The sequence below is a fragment of the Malaclemys terrapin genome, chromosome 4 (genome assembly GCF_027887155.1).
Source record: "Malaclemys terrapin pileata isolate rMalTer1 chromosome 4, rMalTer1.hap1, whole genome shotgun sequence".
NCBI classification, from domain to species: Eukaryota; Metazoa; Chordata; order Testudines; family Emydidae; genus Malaclemys; species Malaclemys terrapin.
The window spans coordinates 18,596,283-18,615,235 of record NC_071508.1 but is presented as its reverse complement, the minus strand read 5'-3'; the positions used below and the strand labels follow the sequence as shown (position 1 = coordinate 18,615,235).

Sequence of the window (18,953 nt, the reverse complement as noted above, 5' to 3'; positions counted from 1 at the left end):
ATAGTTTAATGTTACCTGTACCCGCCCCCCATCAGTTTTAGAGAAAATAAGCTAATTCTCCCTTGTTTGTGGGTCTCTCAGTAAAAGACAGACAAACTAATCCAATATCCCACCCAACTCAGCAGATAAGACAGACAGCAACTGGGTACTCGAACCATTTATTATTGCCAGTTTAGTAGAGGCGCTGTGGCTTGCCCATGGTGCTTTTGATGTACAATGCACGCACGTTCTGCCAGTTCTTCTTCAGCAAGGACACCAGGAAATTGATGGCCAGGTGAATGTTGTAGACTAGCTCATCCTCCGTCATTTTCACATGGCCAACAGCTACAGCCAGACAGAGCACCTGGGGACATAGGAAGCAATGTCACTAGACTAATGGTGTAGACTTTGCAGGGAACTGCCTTGACTGGAAAGGAACATGTATTAAACAAGGACAGCAGGACCAAAACTTAGCCAGCAGGATTAAAGTCTCACTATCGTCACATTACAGACCACCCTGCACTAGCTGAAACCTACAGCCACCACAGACTTTTGGCAGGCAATTAACATTAAAGGCCTGACTTCTCTTTGGAATCTCTCTCTCAGGCTGGGTTTAAGTCACAACATAACTTTTTTTTTTTTTTTTAAGGGATAAATGTGATTTAAAATTCCCCCGTTTTTCTGTGGCCTGTAAACGCTGCTGTATACATTCCAAGCAGGGCTTTAGAGCTGTGCTCTAGCTCTGCTTCAGCTCCAGGCAAAATCCTGCAGCTCCACTGCTCCAAAGCCCTGATTTCCAAGCATTTTAAAAAGCAACAGACCCAGTAAATACAAGATCTGTAAATTCAGACATTCTAGAGCTGAATAATGATGTTTCACAGCTCAAAACCTACTCTTCCAGTTTGCCTATCAGTAGCTAGAAGGCTTAAGAGCGCATGTTAAGTTTGACAACTGGCTTCCACGCACATTAACATGCATGCTTAACGTCTCACTGCAAACTTTGTTGAAAATCTGACAATGTACATAAGTGTGTTTCATCTTCTGCTCAAAGTGCTCTACACATTCCCTATCTATAAAATGAGGCTAATCTAAGGCATACAGAACCAATGGCACACCAAGAACAGAACCCAAGTCTAACGCCTAATCACAAGCCTGATTTATTCGTATATTGTCTCATACACCCTTGCCTCCACAAATACTGCCCAGCATTAACCCATGCTGTACAGATTAGCTCAACCACCTATCCAAACTGCTTAATTTTTCATATTGTAAAATACAGAGCTGACTTGCTTTTTGCCCAACCACCAAGTCTTTCTAGTGATTGAATAAAGAACATGCATCCAGACCAAGTCCTTGATGCCAAATTTGCTGAGCTGAAGCGTATAGCCAAACTACAGACTGAAGAAAAAAGGGCTTATAAAACACATGACTTAGTTTCCTTTCAAACTGTTTTAAAGCAGGTGCCCTGTTAAGGTCGATCAGGAACAGTTCTCTTCAGATGGGTTGGAGCTGATTTAGCAGAGTACTTAAATGTGTACTTAAGCCTTCGAAACAGACTTGTTAACTGAACTAATGAGTCAGTTTACACCACCATAGTGCCCAACAGATGATGAATATGCATTTAATTAGGGCTGCTTTGATTTAAAATAGGATTCTGCTCCCTATAGTGACCTTTCTTCAAAATCAAGACAGGACAAGAATCTAGAAAGTCAAAATTCTGCACTGTAGCTGCTGTGAAATTCCCTTACACGGTCTCATGCCCGAAGTGTACACTACTACCAAGCACGGACCTATACGGTACAAGCCTGTTCTAATTCCTGGCTAGCCGAAACCGAACCACATGCCCGCAGTGTCAGGAGCTTATCACACAGGGTGCGCATCTCTTCCTGCAAGATGCCAAACGCCCTCAACTCCCACCCACTTCAGTGAGCATTTAGGGTCCCCAGCATTCTGCAATATCAGGCTCTCCTCCAGTTTCTCTTAAAAAAAAAAAAAAGAACTACTGACAAGTTACATTCTCCCCTCAGATCAGCAGCTGAATGCTCTAGTTGTATTCCCTAAATGCACAGAAGGGGACTGACCAGATATTGATCACTGGCTTTATCTTAAGAAAGAAGCTGAAGGATTCAGGGCTGAACTGCAGGTGAGTAGAAATCCACATACCATGGCAGGCAGCTAGTTGCTTCATTAAATCCCACCCCCCACAGCCACATAACTGACTTCTGAGGTTGGAGTTTACTTTTTTTTTTTTTACCTTCTTCATTTGAAATTTGATAGTAGACTTGACCTCGTCAATCTTGGCCACCATGTTCTCATTGTGGGTGAGGAGGGAGGGGAACTTGCCAGCTTTGTTCAGACCTGGACCCAGGATACGAGGAATCTGTTTGATCAGTGACTCTGAAGCCAAGAAGGCATCATACTTCTTAGCTATGGGGAAAAAATGTAATGCGTGTGATTGCCGTTTTTTCCTCATTTTAATTCTGGGCTTGATTTCCTCTTCAACTAGCAGCAGTTTGCAAGTTTCTCTAAAAGCAACTAATTAAAGCAGGGGTAGGCAACCTATGGCATGCGTGCCGAACATGGCACGTGAGCTGATTTTCAGTGGCACTCGCACTGCCTGGGTCCTGGCCACCCGTCCAGGGGCCTCTGTATTTTAATTTAATTTTAAATGAAGCTTCTTAAACATTTTAAAAACCCTAACATACAACAATAGTTTAGTTATCTATTATAGACTTATAGAAAGAGACCTTCTAAAAACTTTAATTTATTACTGACACGCGAAACCTTTAGTGAAGTGAAACCTCACTTCATTTAGAGTGAATAAATGAAGACTCGGCAGACCACTTCTGAAAGGTTGCTGACCCCTGAATTAAAGCGTTCACACCAAAGACTTGTGTATTTACAGACTCTTCAGAGACTCTAGAATTAATTCACAAGGTAGGCCAAGCCTACACTAGGGCTTTTGCCAGTATATCTGTTAGGAATGTGATTTTATGATTTGATAGAAAATGACCTAGTGTAGATGCAGTTATACCAGAAAAGATAAGACAAGACAGTATGAGTAGATGCTCAAGCCAACAACCATACTTCAGATCTAGTAGCCAACTTCTTCCTAACAAGGCAGTGAGCAGGAGTCTGGCTGCTGGGGAAACTCCCAGAGTTGTGACACCCTTCCCCCACAGAGATGTGTTACAGGTATACTGGCAGCTCTAGCCCTTCAGAATTCTACTCACCCAGCTTTTTCACTAGCTTCTTGTTCTTGTTGAGTTTCTTCAGAGCCTCGATGTCCATGTGAGGGATATCAACTGCTTTGGCCTCATCACAGTGTTGCTGGTCCCCCAGCACGCAAACTGAGAATTTAGGGCGTGGGGTGGACTTGAGCCTGTCAGGAAGGGAAGATGACACCACATACTGTCACTATGCACTGCCACCACCACACACCTTAAGGGGAGCACACAGAGCCACAGCAGAGAAACCTTACCACTGTCACCTGCGATTCTTCATCCACCAGCCTCTAATCTGGCTTCTCCAATTGGTCGGTGGGATCAGCACAGAAGCCTCACCACACCTCCCCTCATGTTTTAAGACCCAGGGTAGGGGTCCGTCCAGCCACACCCATGTAGAGATCTGGGGGGTCTGAACTACCCGGGCAATTCAGCACTGCACCCTCCTGCCACTGTATCAAGCAGTCAATGTGCTGCTCACCCCATGTACATTCAAAGTGCCTCGAGGGAGTGGGGTGCAGGCTGAAGGCTGGGTGGGATCAGAAAATGCCGAACCTGACTGTGCCAGAGAAACGCTTGTCCTTCTGCGGATCATAGTTTTTCAGACTGATCTGCAACTCCACAGTTTCCGTAAACCTGATAAACAGATAAAGAAACAGGCCAGGTCAGAATTTAAGAACCCAGTAAAACAAGTTGAATAGCAACAAACATGGGAAAAGCTGTAGTAACAGCTAGAAGAGTTTAGAGACACTGCCACAAACCCTCCCCCCCTTCACCAGAGATTTCCAGTTATGGAGTTGGCATTTGGGGAAGGGCGCTACCCACAGCAGAGCAGAGTTCTTACTTGCGTGGTTTCACCTGAGTCCCTTGCAGGACCTCCTTCACTGCTTCGTACAAGGTGTCGCGGGAAACTTTGCTGCTGTAGATGTGAAAGGCACAAAGAGCAGGTCAGGCACTTGAAAGGATCAACTGAATGAATCACTCTGGACAGGTTGCAACTGCAGGTACATCAGCATCTAAAACCACCTTTAATCCCGCCAACCAGGGGAGCTGTTGAGCCCACAGCATTCTGGGGGAATGAAACGAACCATTCCCCTGTAATGAAGTGAACTCAAATACAACAGTCTGGGGCCAGCGCAGGGCTGATAAAAGTGAAACTGACATGCCCAGGTTCACTGTGCAGGCCCAGAAAAGTGCAAAAATAACTGAACAGCAACAATGGTGAATTGTAAGTTAGATCCATTGTTCTTTCAGCTTCACTCTCAAGCACTCACAGCAGGGTGACTCCATTTTTAAATACAGTAACAATTTCTCTTTTGAGCCCATTTCATTCCACAGCCCCAGAGGCACTGAAGCCAGAAAAATAGCCACAGTGAAGGTTTCTTCCTTAGTGAGCCTTAGCCCCACCATGGAGGGGCCCATTCTAGGAGCAAGAGTATAAAGAGTTTATAAAATATAGCTAGGTTCCCCAAAGAATTAGCTACGTTCATGGAGAGCAAGTCCATCAACAGCTATTAGCCAAGATGGTCAGGGACTCAAGCCCATACTCCACGTGTCCCTAACCCTCGGACTGCCAGGAGTTGGGACTGGACAACGGGACACCCCGCTGTGTTTCTCTCCCTCTACAACAGCCGGCCCCGCTTGATCCGATCCGACCAGCCCAGCCCTGCTCATGGCCGGCTGGCTCAGCGCAGGGACGCGGCGGCTCTCTGCCCCAGGGCACCTACCCGGGATCCACCTGAAGAGAAGCCCCCAAGCCTGGCGGGACCAGCTGAGCGCGGGCCAGGCCGGTGCAGACAGTACCCAGTGGCGCTACCCCCCCCCCCGTGTCTCGGCCCAGCCCGCCTGGCCAAGGGGCCCCACAGGAGCGACCCCCACAGGGAGGGCCCCAGGCCTGCTCCCGCCCCCCACATCGCCTCCCTGACCCCCCGCCACCCGCAGCGCGGAGGAGCCTTGCCGCCGGCCGAGGAGGCAGCAGAGACCCTCCGGGCCCACCCGCCCCTCGCACCCCGGCTCAGGCTCCGAGCGGAACCAATTCCCCCGGGAGGGCCGCGCCGGGGCCCCCCTCTGCCTAATGCGGGAGCCGGGCCCGCCGCCGGGGTCAGCTGGGGGCGGATGGCACCGGATTGACCCCCCCAGACACGCACCTCATCTTGAGACCGGCCCTCGCCGACTCCAGCAACCGCGGGTGCGCCGGGCAGAAAGGGGGGGAGGCGCTCAGATCGCGGTATAAATAGCGCATGGTCTCGCGAGACGTGGGAGCGGTCTGGGCGCCATCTTGAGAGAGGCAGGCTGTAGGGGTGGGGCAGCCCAGCATCAGGGCGGAGCTAGGTGTTGTGGTAGCAGGATACACTTGTGAGCAGAGAGGGCTGTGCATCTCCAGAGCGCCCTTTATTTCCTTTAAGTGCAAACCATAGCTTGACTATTTATTGCACGCTTCTCTGCATCTTTCCTAGGAGCCAGTGCCTGATTACTGAGCAGATGGGAATGAGCTCCAGTTTACAGCCAGGGGATTGGCTTGGTGGTGGAGAGATTCAACCCGTAGTCTGTTCTGAACTTGTAGAGTCTCAGTTGAACTCTGGAGCGGGCTGGGTGCAGATGCTTTTGCACCATCGTCTAGTGGGTTAGGCGCTCTGGGAAGTCTCCCATGCTAGCTGCTTAACACCAGTTTGTGCCTGGGGCAAGATTCTTTCCTTATTACATTGGTAACATAAGTGTGAATATGAAAAGAGATCAGTTGTACCATGTCCCAGTGGGGGACGGGCTCTAATCAGTATCTCAATGGCATCTCATGGCTTTTTTAAGTTCTTATTTTGGTTTCAGCTGGAGTTGAGGGTGTTGGGCGCTTTGAAGAATCAGGATAGGGGCATGTGGCCAGATGTGAGTCTTTTGTGGAGCCCTGGGGGTTCTGTACAATTTGCCACAGATTTGCCTTTTAAACAAATAGTTCGCAAGATTACAATTGGCAGTGGCTTCACCCACAACTAAAGATTCCCATCAAACAAAATCTAACATAAAGTTGCAATTTAGGGCATGTCTACACTGCAATAAAAGACATGTAGCTGGCCCAGGCTTGTGGACTTAGGCTCTAAGATCCCATGAGGAGGGTGGGTCCTAGATCCTGGGCTCCAGCCCAAGCTCTAACATCCACACTGCAATTTTATAGCCCCACAGCGAGAGCCCTGCAAGCCCATATCAACTCACCCTGCTGCCAGTCTCTTAGTTCAGTGTGGATATACCCCTAGAGTCTGTGCCATCAGACTTTGTGGTGAGAAGTACATTTATGGCTACTGAGGTATTCTCCTTCATACCAGTCAGTGGGAGAAGCAATAAAATGTATGTTCTCTGTCCCCACTCTAATCCCACTGTTTGCTGTATTTTGTCAAATAGTGAGTGCCACTGGATTCAGTGTTTGCCAACCTGATGGCACATCACACGGCAACAGCTGACAGCTCGGGACCCCTCAGGAGTTGTATTGTGAGCTCCCTGGAAGAAAACACCACCCATAGCCAAGAGTGATCAGCTCCTATTGTCTAGTCTAAAGAAAACCCTTGAGTCATCAGCTTACCTATAAACAAATCTAGTGTTCTCCCTTGAACCATTGTATTTTCTCTACAAAAATCACTACTCACCCTCTAGTCAGGGTTCTGATGCTTAGATCCAAACTATGCATCAGTTCCACTGGAACTCCATCTCCTCACTGATCGTGCTGGGGACTCTGCCTGCCTCTTGCCCTCAGGACCCTCAGCTACCACCATCATCTGGGAACCCTGACCAGTTCAAGCTTCAGGGAGTGGTGAGACCCCCTTCTTTCTTTCTCTCTCTCTCTGTTTTCCTGTCTACCTTAGGTATTAGCCTTTAATCCTGTATGTTATGTTGGTTTAGCTCTCCTTGTGTAGTTATCAGTATTATTCAATAAATAACTTCTATGGTTAAGTTAAGCTTCTCTCTCTCTTGCTGAACTTTACTCGTTTGTGTTTTTAGCTTCCCCCATTCACTCTACAGCAACGCTTCTTTTACCTACTCTAAAGATCCCTGCAGCGCCCAAAATACTGTAGGGTTTGCTCATCGAGTAGGTTACTGCCAGTACAATTGTGTTGGGGGAGTGGGGATAGGGACGTGCTGAATTTGGGTAAGTGCTGCTTGACCCAGTCCATGGAGCCCAGGGGCATATAAGGAGAGAGAGCTTGAAAGTGCTGCTTCCTCCAGCCCAGTGAGTCCAGAGACATATAAGGGGTCAGCTTGACAGTGCTGATTGACCCGGTCCGCTCAGACTTGCTCTGTTAATGTAAGTGTGGGTGTGTGGGTGTTCATCCGGTTCTGGGGTGGGAGTAACCCAGCCTTAGGGACCCTAGGTCCTGCCAGATAGCTCCATTGGGAGGGGACTTGCAGAAGGGAGAAGTAGAGCTCCATATGTAAACACAAGTGACACAAGCAGTACATTGACAGGATTACAGAACCCCCTTCCCCAGAGGAGTAACCCAAATAAATGAGCATACCCCAAAGTAATGGGCACATCTGGTAACAATTGGCACCAACGGCCAAGGGACGGGGTGGATTTTCCATCTCTTGATGTTGTCCAATCAGGCCTGGGTGCCTTCTGGAAGACATGCTTTAGCCAAACACAAGTTATTGGACTCAGTACAAGAGTAACTGCAATTCTCTGGGCAGTGATTCCCAACTAGGGATCTGCAGTCCCCTGGGTAGCCGTGAGCAGGTTTCAAGGGGATCTGCCCCAGGCGGCAGGACTCAGGGGAGGGAGCGCTACCTCCGCCCTTTTACTCACCTCAGCGGGCCACCCAGCCTGTGGGTCAGCACCAGCAACGCGTTTCACACCAAGTAAGTAAAACAAAAATAATATTCCCTTTTTTTATTTTTGTACCTCGGTGGCACAGGTGGGCCGAGGAGTTTTTATAGCATGTTGTGGGGGCCTCAGAAAGAAAAAAGTTGTGAACTCATGATATAGAGGAGGTCAGACTAGGTCAGGGGTTCTCAAACTGGGGGTCGGGACCCCTCAGGAGGTCGCGAGGTTATTACATGGGGGGTCGCGAGCTGTCAGCCTCCATCCCAAACCCTGCTTCGCCTCCAGCATTTAGAATGGTGTTATATATAAAAAGTGTTTTTAATTTATAAGGGGGGTCACACTCAGAGACTTGCTATCTGAAAGGGGTCACCGGTACAAAAGTTTGAGAACCACTGGACTGGGTAATCTAATGGTCCCCTCTGACTTTAAAGGCTATGGAAGTATGAAACTCTGAACCTTTCTGTTCTAATAGGACTCAAGAGACAGCACGAGTGCCCCCCACTTTGCCCCTGCCTTGGAGGGGCTGATCTCGCTGCAGCTGGGAGCTACAAAATTAACTTTCAACTTTCACTTGGCTTTAAGTTCCTTCCCCTGCTTGGCTGGGCACAGGAGGGAGAACTGATTCTTGTCCCTTCACTTTCAGTCTTGTTCAGAATTGAAAGTTGGCCTTTGTCTTTGGCCCACTTCCAGCTGGGAGGCTCCTGCTGGCACCTAGGGGGTGGCTGGTTCAGGAGAAAAGAGAGGCTCTGTAAGGTGTATAACGCAGGGTGATGTAGGCCTGGCTTCTTATCAGCTGTAGAATTGTACTGCCCTCTGGTGTTAGCATGTCCCATTTAGGCACTGAAAGTAAGAGCCAGATTTTCATGTGCTCAGTGCTTGGCTCTTCTGAAAATCTGACCCCAGTCGTGTCTGCTGAGCCCTAGAAAATCTGGTCCTAGGAATCTCTGTCTAACTTTAAAAAAGACACTTCCTCGCCTCACTTGAATGTTAACGAGAAAGACTGGAGGCCATTCTCCTTCACCTTACACCTTGTGTAAATCATTCAGACTCACGCACAGTGGGCAAACGATGCAAGCAAAGCAGCCTGCCAGCAGTTTATACTGACTTTCTGCTCACTTAGCCCTGGTGTAAGTGACCACGCATGGTGCAGGGAAATGGAGAATCAGACCCATTCTCTTCTTGAATTTTTACACAAATAATAGTATTTTGCCCACCTAGAACACCTTCTTTCTCAGGTCCTCACAGCACTTTTGAGACTATTGAAGGAATCTTCTCGACTCCTCTGGGCACAGGTCTGTACTATTATCCCCACTTTACAGATGGGGAAACTGAGGCACAAGGCGGGGAAGTGACTTGCCCACAGTCAGACGGACAAGTTGACACTTGAGTTTTAACCTTGAATAAATTGATTGCTAATTATCTCACAGTAATTAATATATGTCTGCACAGGCTAGTTTGAATGCTCCCCAAATACATGTTCCAGAATTGCAAATGTTTGTTTACCGCAGAGTTTGTTATCAGCCTGTAACAAAAGTTTAGGGCAGTTAATGGTGTTGAATTTGCAAATGAATTTTAGTTCTGCTGTTTCTCTTTGAAGTCTGTTTCTGAAGTTTTTTTGTTCAATGATAGTGACTTTTAAATCTGTAATAGAATGACCAGGGAGATTGAAGTGTTCACTTACTGGCTTGTGTATGTTACCATTCCTGATGAGACAACCCCCCAACCTGAAGCAAATACTCACCAGCAACTACACACCACACCACAGAAACACCAACCCAGGAACCTATCCCTGTAGCAAACCTCGTTGCCTACTCTGTCCCCATATCTACTCTGGCAACAGCATCAGAGGACCCAACCACATCAGCCACACCATCAGGGGCTCATTCACCTGCACATCCACTAATGTCATATATGCCATCATGTGCCAGCAATGCCCCTCTGCCATGTACATTGGCCAAACCGGACAGTCCCTCCGCAAAAGAATAAATGGACACAAATCAGACATCAGGAATGGTAACATACACAAGCCAGTAAGTGAACACTTCAATCTCCCTGGTCATTCTATTACAGATTTAAAAGTCACTATCATTGAACAAAAAAACTTCAGAAACAGACTTCAAAGAGAAACAGCAGAACTAAAATTCATTTGCAAATTCAACACCATTTATCTGGGCTTGAATAGGGACTGGGAGTGGCTGGCTCATTACAGAAGCAGCTTTTCCTCTCCTGGAATTGACACCTCCTCATCTATTATTGGGAGTGGACTACATCCACCCTGACTGAATTGGCCCTGTCAACACTGGTTCTCCACTTGTGAAGTAACTCCCTGCTCTCCATGTGTCAGTATATAATGCCTGCATCTGTAACTTTCACTCTATGCATCCGAAGAAGTGAGATTTTAACTCACGAAAGCTTATGCCCAAATAAATCTGTTAGTCTTTAAGGTGCCACCAGACTCCTTGTTGTTTTTGTAGATACAGACTAACACAGCTACCCCCTGATATCAGAGAAGAAAGATGGTCCAGTCTAGGAACTGGCCTCTCTGCTCAAGTACCTGTTAGCTGGCATGGCTGGCAATTGTTGCAGCCAGAGCCACGTAGGAACTGCCAGGCTAAAGTCAGCACCCCAGTAAGTTCCCTGGGGCTGGCAAGCTTTTGCTGCAGGGTCCCATGCACAGCCTCTAACTTCACCCCTCCCGTAGAGCAGAAAGCCTTCTTCCCTTCCCTCAACAGCAGATTCAGCACAAGTGGAGTAAACCCCCTGGCTGATCCACTCCTTGGAGAAGCAACCATAAAGCCCACCCCCATCTAAAAACTAAACCCCAGCAGCTCTATCGTCGGTACTTGCACCCCCGCTCTGCAGGGCAGGGGAGGGGAGATCAACATGTCACTTACATCACACATTCACATTCAGAACATTTTTCCCCCTTTAGGGAAAAAAAAGGGGGGGGAGTGCACGGAGCATGGGGTGTTGGGGGAGGTTTGGCTCTGCTTGTTTTTTAACCTTGGCAATAGCAGCAATGGAAAGTTCCTTCTTGCTTTTGGTGGATAACTCTTTGGAGATCTCAACTGTGTAGTGTGAAGTGTCTCTTCCTTCCCCACTCCTCAATGGAAAGGTGTGGGATCTTTAACAAAGATGTCCCAAGTGTTTCTCCCACGTTTGAGTTCCATAGATTCTACAAGGCCAACAGCCCTCCAATCTCCAAGAGAGTTTCTGGGTTTAAAAAAACCCTGAATATCTAATGTAAAACAAAAACAAGTAGGGGGAAAACCTTCACTGAGACACAGACACATCCATCCCAGGTGTTCCAGGGACTCAGATGAAAAACCAGGACATATGATCTATGTCTACACTGTAATATAAACCCAGGGTTAGTAGAACTTGAGTTAGCAGATGCTGGGTTTGTTAACCTAGGGCTGGAGCATCGACATTCATTGCTAACCCCAGTTTAGGAAGTGCTGAACTCTAGGTCCCAACCTAGGGCTCCAGCATCTATACTGCATTATGCGGGCCTGACTCCAACCACCCATATCCCAGACTTCCTAGCGCCATCCCCAAATGTGGCCACTCCAGTGTCAGATCAATAATTTTGCGCCCCTAGGCCGGGAAATAATTGCCGCCCTGGCCCTGCCCCGACTCCGCCCTTTTCCCGCCCCCATTCCAACCCCTTCCCCAAAGTCCCCGCCCCAACTCTGCCCCCTCCCTTCCCCTATTGGATCCCTTCCCCAAATCCCCGGCCCCGCCTCTTACCCTGTTTTGCGGTGCAAGTGCTGGGAGGGGAGAGAAACAGGACGCGGCGGTGCGCTTGCAGAGGAGGCGAAGGTGGGCTGCAGCAGGGGGGTGGGGCGCGGAAGGGAGCTTCCGCCCCTGCAAATTTGCCGCCCTAGGCCTAGGCCTTGTTGGCGTAGGCAATAATACGGCGCTGGGCCACTCTCACACACAAAGCCCTTTGTTCATGATGCATTGTGGGAAAATTTGACTGTTCACCAAACTTGACTGTTCAGAGGACACAGAAAGTAATCCCCTGGGATTGTGGGATATTTTTGGTGGACTCCCAGTCCAGTGGGACTGTATCCACACTGAAAAGCAATAGGGCTTGAACCCCTGTGTTCTGACTTGACGCAGGCTCAGACCCTGCACATCTGGAGGGCCCTGGGACCCTGGGTTTGAGCCCTGGGTCAGTGCGATTTCTGTGTAGATGAAAGGGGGGTTAGGCTTGAGCCTGAGTTCAAAACCTGGGTTGACATTGCAATGTAGACATGCTCATGGTCGCTTTAGGTATGTTAGGAGTATGGAGGGTGTCTTCAGATCTGGGGTTTAAGCTCAGGCCTATCTGACTGCCTGCAAAGTTGCATTTAAGATCATTTTAGTTAACATGTTCCAGCATATTCTTATTTTCTAGTGAACACCAGCCTGAAGGAAAAGAGGCTTCTTTGCACTGGTTCTCTTCTCACGTGCTCCTGTGTAAATCAGGATGCAATTCCATTGATGGCAAAGCAATTGCATTGATGTGAAACCAGTATAAGAGAAGGAACATGCAATTGAGTTGGGAATAAATATGCTGCCTGGAGCAGGTTTCTACTTAAAGAGAACCTGTGGAACTTTCCCCCCTAAAATAGTACAAGTGACAACGGATGGCATTAGGTAAACTGGGGGGATTCCCAAAATGGTGTCATGGTGAGCAATTGCTGTACTACAAGTGAAAAAGATGGGGTGAAAGCTGAATATGTTTGACAAGGGCCAGCCCACGAATGAACGTTAGGGACTTCCCAAACAAGCAATGATTCAGAATTCTCTGCTCATTATGCACAAAAGCATTTTGGACTAAACACAGTTTTCTGTTCAGTATGACTACTGGTAACACCTGTCTGTGTTCCTACGTATCGGTTTTATACTGCCGCCCTTCACCGTAAAATCTGAGCGCCTTCCACATAAAATCAAGAGCATTAGCGCAGTCCCTAGTGAATTATATGGACAATCTGGCACTTCACCCTTTTCAGCATCAAAACTCTGCTTGGGGGAGAGTGGTTGTTTTTGGAGGGTTTTCTTTTAGATTTTATTAGTTGACTTTGTTAGTTATTGGTTTGGGATGTCTGCTTTGAGTGTCATTCCTATGGAAGAAATTCTGTGTGCTCCGACGCTTGTTGTTTTCTAAAATTGAAATTAGGTTTTATTTGATGCTGGATCTACGTGCCACAGGTACCGATGGCTTAGCTTGCTTAGTTTCCTGTTTGTCCTGTGTTGGTCATTTTGTTGTAGTAAACCTTCATGAATTGTTATTAAATGTACAGGAAATAATCACAACAAATGCTCTTGAAATAGACTCATTTTTACACTTCTATTCTTCAAATAATCCAAGAGCTTCAGGGACCTAAACAGCCTCTGGACTCCTGCTGAAAGTCCTGCTGGACTCCTGCCCCTCCCCATTGCAATCTGAAAGGGCACCGCTGCTTTCTGTGAGTTGCTTTTTTACCATCCTATAGAATTCTATAGCAGGGTTATAATTATTTATTGTATTTGATAGGATGGTTCAAAAACACAATAGAAAAGTTACCAATTTCTATTACATTCTATAACATTTTCACAAGGAGAGAGAAATGTCTGTTTATCTAATTACCACGCATACCCATCTATCGGACCTATTTTTCGATTTGCCTATCTATGTACTGTGCTCATCACTGGGATAACTGAGTGCCTTACAAGTTTTAAAATTTGTATTACCATTTTCCTTGTGTAATCCCATTTGCATGAGCAAAAGAAGATTTTTTTTTTTTTTTTTTAAGGTTGGGCAAATCAAGGTGGATTTCCACCATGATTCCAAGAGGCACATGTTCAACCTAGGAGTTGTGTTTTTGATGCAATCCAGGATTTGGCCCCAAACCACTCAGGTACTAGAACTGTTTGAAAAATCGAAGACTTTTTTATGCTAATAGAGAAAGTGCTTCCCCCCCACCCTCAGCTGAAAGTATCAGAAATGTTTCCTGTCCAATTTAACTTAAAATAAATAAAAACAAACTCTGTCATTGGGCTGAGGCCAGAGGTGGGAAGTTTCAGGGCTCCCCAATGCAAAGTTACAAGCAACTGAAAAGTTGTGAAAGTTACTAGTGACCCCCCCTTAACAGAGCAGCCTTTATGTCAACCAGTGGCCATTAGGGGGAAGCAGACACTTCAAGTACACAGTAGCCTGAACTTTTCAACTGTCTTCCCTTCAAGGCCTTAAGGTAGTTGGAGCTGGTCCCAAGCCGGTTTTCACTGACCAGATAGCAAAAGCAGGGCCGGCTCCAGGCACCAGGCACCCAAGCACATGCTTGGGGCAGCGCCTGGTAAGAGGCGGCGGGGGGAGCGCGGCGCGGCATTCCGCGGGGGGAGGGGGCGCTCCGGCGGCGAGGCGCTGGGGGGGGCGGGCTCCGGTTGCGCGGGGCGCGGCGCTGGAAGGGGGTTCCGGCAGCGCTCAGCGGGGGGGTGGGCTCCGGTGGCGCGGCGCTCGGCAGGGGGGGCAGCGTGGGGCTCGGTGCTCGGGGGGAGGGTTCCGGCGCGTGGCGCTCGGGGGGGTGCGGTGCGGGCGCGGTGCTGGAGGGGGGTTCCGGCGGCGCTTGGCAGGGGGTGGGGGCAGGCTCCAGCGGCGCTCGGCGGGGGGGAGGGCGTCGCGGGGCTCGACACTCGGGGGGTGGTTCCGGCGGCGCTCGGCACAGGGGGTGGGGTGGGCTCCGGCGCGCAGCACTCGGCGGGGGGGCGGCGCAGGGGGTGGCGCTCTGGGGGGGGGGTTCTGGCGGCGCTCGGTTGGGGGGGGGGGGCGGCGCTTTTTTTTGCTGCTTGGGGCAGCAAAAAAGTTAGAGCCGGCCCTGAGCAAAAGCACGGGTCTGACAACCACCAATCAGGTGTTAACACTGCAAGGACCTTTGTCTGAATGTGTATAAAGGATCTGTAAAATGTGTGTAAGACAGAGTTTTTGTACTAAGGTGCAAAGCTCTCCTTTCTTCTGCAGAATAAAGCAACTCTTCCTTATCCCTGTCTGGCTGTTATTGGCTCTCAGCTAGGTGGACCTGATATTTCGGTAACAGTTTCTGGCGACTCCGCCAGGACTCTCCTAGCTCGGACATTGGACTCCGGACGGCTGCGGCGAATTGGGAACGGCGCCAATGGGGTGTTTCACCCCTTTTCTCTGCTTCACCGCAGCCCCTGGGGTTTGTGCTCCGATAAGGTGAGTCCTAATAGGATAAGGAGACACTATCTGGTTCTGGTCTGGTTAACCGGTTAATGAATTTCTGTCTTATACATTTGGGCGTTAGGTGTGTGGATGGAACTGAGCCTCTCATTCATAATTCCTCAGAGTGGAAGCCATCGCGTGCGATGAAGCTCTGAGGTCGAATTGGGATCCTTCTGTCCCGTCCCCTGTAGCGGTCAGTATTAGTAGAAATTCCTGTAATAGGATCCTATTAGGCCATAATTCCCTCTGTGCTCTGTGTAATTCTCTGTTAGAGTGTCAGCAGGCAGATGGGTGGGTCTCTGGTAAAACCCTCTGAGGATAGCCCTTTAGATTATATGTTAAGTAAATGGTCTTTACCCGGTGTTTAAAAAGAAATAGTTACACCTTGTGTAGAAATTGATGTGGCTAGTGTTGTGGAAATTGAATTGTGGAGAGGATGTGCATTTTCCCCAGAACATGTGCAGTGTATATTGTAGCAGAGGTAAAAGAAATGCAAACCTACCAATATAGGTTGTGTTGTCTTTTTCAGATCACTGGGTGTTTGAAAGCAGGAGTTAGAAGTAAAAGGCAATCAAAAGTCTGGGAAAGTTAATTGTGTCCCTTTTTTTTTAAGTAAGAATCTTTAAGCTGTGGATAGCTTTGGATCTGGAAGCAAGCCAGAAAGCATCCGTATTAATGCAATTTTCTAACTAATAAAGTAGTAGCCACTGAAACCTGGGCTGCCTATGAAATAAATACAAGGAAATATGGGGTAATTCTGTTTTGCCTAAAATCTACAAGAGTATGTGTATATAAAGGAAATATTTTAAGCAATGACTGACTGCCCAGAAGGGGTAGACCTCTGTTCTTTTGTCTTTCAGATCATCAGAGAAAACGGATGCCAGCTGAATAGCATTCAACGTACCATGCATTTACTGGCACAATAGGAATTATTTTTGTGTTCTATGGCCAAAATTGTTGTTAAAATTTGCATACCAACAGTCTTTGGAAGCAAGGACATGGAAGGTTAACCCATTCCCCATATTGCCCATGGGATCCTTCTGGCTACCTCAGATTTCTAGCCAGAGGGCTGGGGAGGGAGGAAAGCTATTGGACACAAGAGGTTGTACCGAGTGGACTCCTCAAAGGTGGGTGTGCTTGTCCTGGTTTGTTGCTCCAAAGCTCTGTAATAAAGTTATTTTACTGGGAGGGTGTACATGGCATACATTGAATAATAAGACTAATGTATTGTATAATGGCAATGTGTATGTGTTCATTGTTGGGAAAAGGTGTATGAGTGAAGAGTGGAAGTTTCCTTTGTAGGTTAAAAGAAGCCAAGAAGGGAAGAAGGAAAAAGAACAGAACGAGTTAACTGGAAAAAAAAATAGCTAGCAAACTCAGTCCAAAGATAAGATGCTGGCCCAATCCAAGGACACTGCCCACAGCTAAGACTTGGCTGATAGCCAAGAAAAGGGGGGCCTGAATGTGTCCAAGCAACTAGGAGATCTGCAAAACACTGCCAAGCATTAATGAAATGTGTTAGGTTTCTTTTCTCACAGATAAAAGAAGTGCTACCCAAAGACCCTAGCAGCCCTGCCATTCATTGAAACAAGGAGACTGAGTCTACGTAAAGTCTATCAATGAAAGACTACTTTGGCTCCCCACTGGAAAGGCCCTTTCCAAGTCCTGTTAACCACCAACACCGCTGTGAAGTGCCAAGGACTACCTGCCTGGACCCATGCTTCTCACTTAAAAAGACCCCTCAACCTCGGGAGGACTCTCTGACTGATAAGCCTATTTCTCCTTCTAGCTCTGCTGTGCCTTCTGGACAGCAGGAAAAAGGAAAAAAGACAAGGTGAAGTGCTAGTAACCTCTCCCTTGTCCACTGACAGACCTACTGTGCCTTTGGATTTTTCTAGAAGAAGCAAAACCATTACAGGGTGATGTGCTAGTAACCTCTCCCCTGTATGATGCTAAACCACACTGTTTCAGGAAAAGAGAAGAAGGAACACTTGCTTCATTGGAACCACCAAAGTCCAGGGATTCCTGACTACAAGAGACATTAAGAACTGACCCTGGTGAAGAAACAAAGAATTATACACTGGCAGGAAGAAACTTGTGGGACCCATGCTTGAGAATGTGGTATAGTACTACACCAAAAAGAAATGTATTAGGATATCAATGAACTGTGATTAACACTACACTAGGGACTGTTAAATTTTCATTACCCTTATTCAGTTTCCAGATCACCTCTACATACCCAATTGCTCACAGGGGGCTGCCATTAGATTAGCACAACAGAGGGCTTGGGTTATTTCCTCTAGAAAGAAAAGTGACTTGACCGGATCCCTATGGGATGGGGCCAATAGTGCAGCAGCAGTTTGGAATATTTTTAAGAACCAAAACATGATGAGAAATTGGGGCACAGCTAACCCAGGTACAGGCTGGAATTGGTGAGTTACATGTTATCTCCGCCCTTAGTTCTATGACCCAGAAGTTGCTGACAGAAATGGTATTGAATATCACTAAGGCTGGGAAGGCATTGCAGTGGGATCTAGCATGTTCAGAAATTCAGGATTTCCTGAGTGACCAGCTAATGGCCATTCGGAATGATCTAGAGCATCAGGCTTGGCCCACTGCCCTTACAGACACATCAGGAGTACCATCTGATCTGTGGCCATGGAGACATACTTGGAAACTTTCTGGGTGGAAGTACAAACATTCTCAATGCTTCTTCCAAGCATATGAACCAATTAGGGGGGGACTTGTGCTCGCATCGGGGAAAAATGTTGTTTCTATGTTAATTATTCTGGCTTAATTGAGCAGGATTTACAAGCCATTAAGAATGTTGCTGTTGTTTTCCGTGCTTTATCACTTGATCACACCTTTAGTTTTGAGGACCTCCTTCCAGACCTTGGGTCATGGTTTACGGGGCTCTTTCAAACAATTGTTAAATGGATTCTTTTCTTTCTATGTGTTATTTGGACAATGATACAATGTGCCAAATGCCTGTGTAATGCTATGATCAAAAGCTCTGCTGTCCATAAGAAAACCCAGTATCTGTCCCTCCAGCTTGATCACAAATTGCATAACGGGCCTGACAATTTTTGAATTTGTCAGGCCCGAAGGGGGGACTGTGAAAGTTACTAGTGACCCCCCCTTAACAGAGCAGCCTTTATGTCAACCAGTGGCCATTAGGGGGAAGCAGACACTTCAAGTACACAGTAGCCTGAACTTTTCAACTGTCTTCCCTTCAAGGCCTAAAGGTAGTTGGAGCTGGTCCCAAGCCGGTTTTCACTGACCAGATAGCAAAAGCCCGGGTCTGACAACCACCAATCAAGTGTTAACACTGCAAGGACCTTTGTCTGAATGTGTATAAAGGATCTGTAAAATGTGTGTAAGACAGAGTTTTTGTACTAAGGTGCAAAGCTCTCCTTTCTTCTGCAGAATAAAGCAACTCTTCCTTATCCCTGTCTGGCTGTTATTGGCTCTCAGCTAGGTGGACCCGATATTTCGGTAACAACCCTGCATCTAGGAAGTAAACGGACAGCGTATTTACATTCATGAAAACAGGATCTCAGCCAAGCTGGGCTGAAAAACTGCAGAAGATGTTGGATGAGAAATTTCTTTAGACAGGAGGTTAACTTGTTAGTTAAGTTGAGTCTCTAGAAAGCATGTTATGATTTTGTCTGATATGTAATCATTTGTTTCCAAGATCCTCACTCACTGTCACTTGAATGTTGAATCTTTGATCAGAAAC

The 18,953-nt window shown here is 47.4% G+C and overlaps 1 protein-coding gene and 1 long non-coding RNA gene across 2 annotated transcripts; one reads left to right on the top strand and one right to left on the bottom strand.

The window, feature by feature from the left end:
• Positions 1 to 142: 142 nt before the first annotated feature.
• Positions 143 to 5,478, bottom strand: LOC128837005 (60S ribosomal protein L10a). The gene is made up of 6 exons (XM_054027794.1): positions 5,351 to 5,478; positions 4,048 to 4,122; positions 3,759 to 3,839; positions 3,213 to 3,361; positions 2,234 to 2,406; positions 143 to 343 (listed from the first exon to the last, which is right to left on the bottom strand). The coding sequence occupies exons 1-6, from the start codon at positions 5,443 to 5,445 to the stop codon at positions 173 to 175; spliced, it is 744 nt and encodes a 247-aa protein (XP_053883769.1). The 5' UTR covers positions 5,446 to 5,478; the 3' UTR covers positions 143 to 172.
• A 9,415-nt stretch (positions 5,479 to 14,893) lies between these two features.
• On the top strand, positions 14,894 to 18,660 carry LOC128836660 (uncharacterized). Its single transcript, XR_008444819.1, has 2 exons — positions 14,894 to 16,341; positions 16,753 to 18,660. It is a non-coding gene; the product is annotated as an uncharacterized LOC128836660 (long non-coding RNA).
• Positions 18,661 to 18,953: the final 293 nt, after the last annotated feature.

Excerpts from the sequence above, each read along its gene's own strand:
- LOC128837005 (XM_054027794.1), bottom strand. The coding sequence starts at position 5,445 with ATGCGCTATTTATACCGCGATCTGAGCGCCTCCCCCCCTTTCTGCCCG. Across the intron at positions 4,123-5,350 it reads AGGGCCGGTCTCAAGATGAG|CAGCAAAGTTTCCCGCGACA; the intron begins GTGCGTGTCTGG and ends TCACATCTACAG. Across the intron at positions 344-2,233 it reads TCAAATTTCAAATGAAGAAG|GTGCTCTGTCTGGCTGTAGC; the intron begins GTAAAAAAAAAA and ends CTATGTCCCCAG.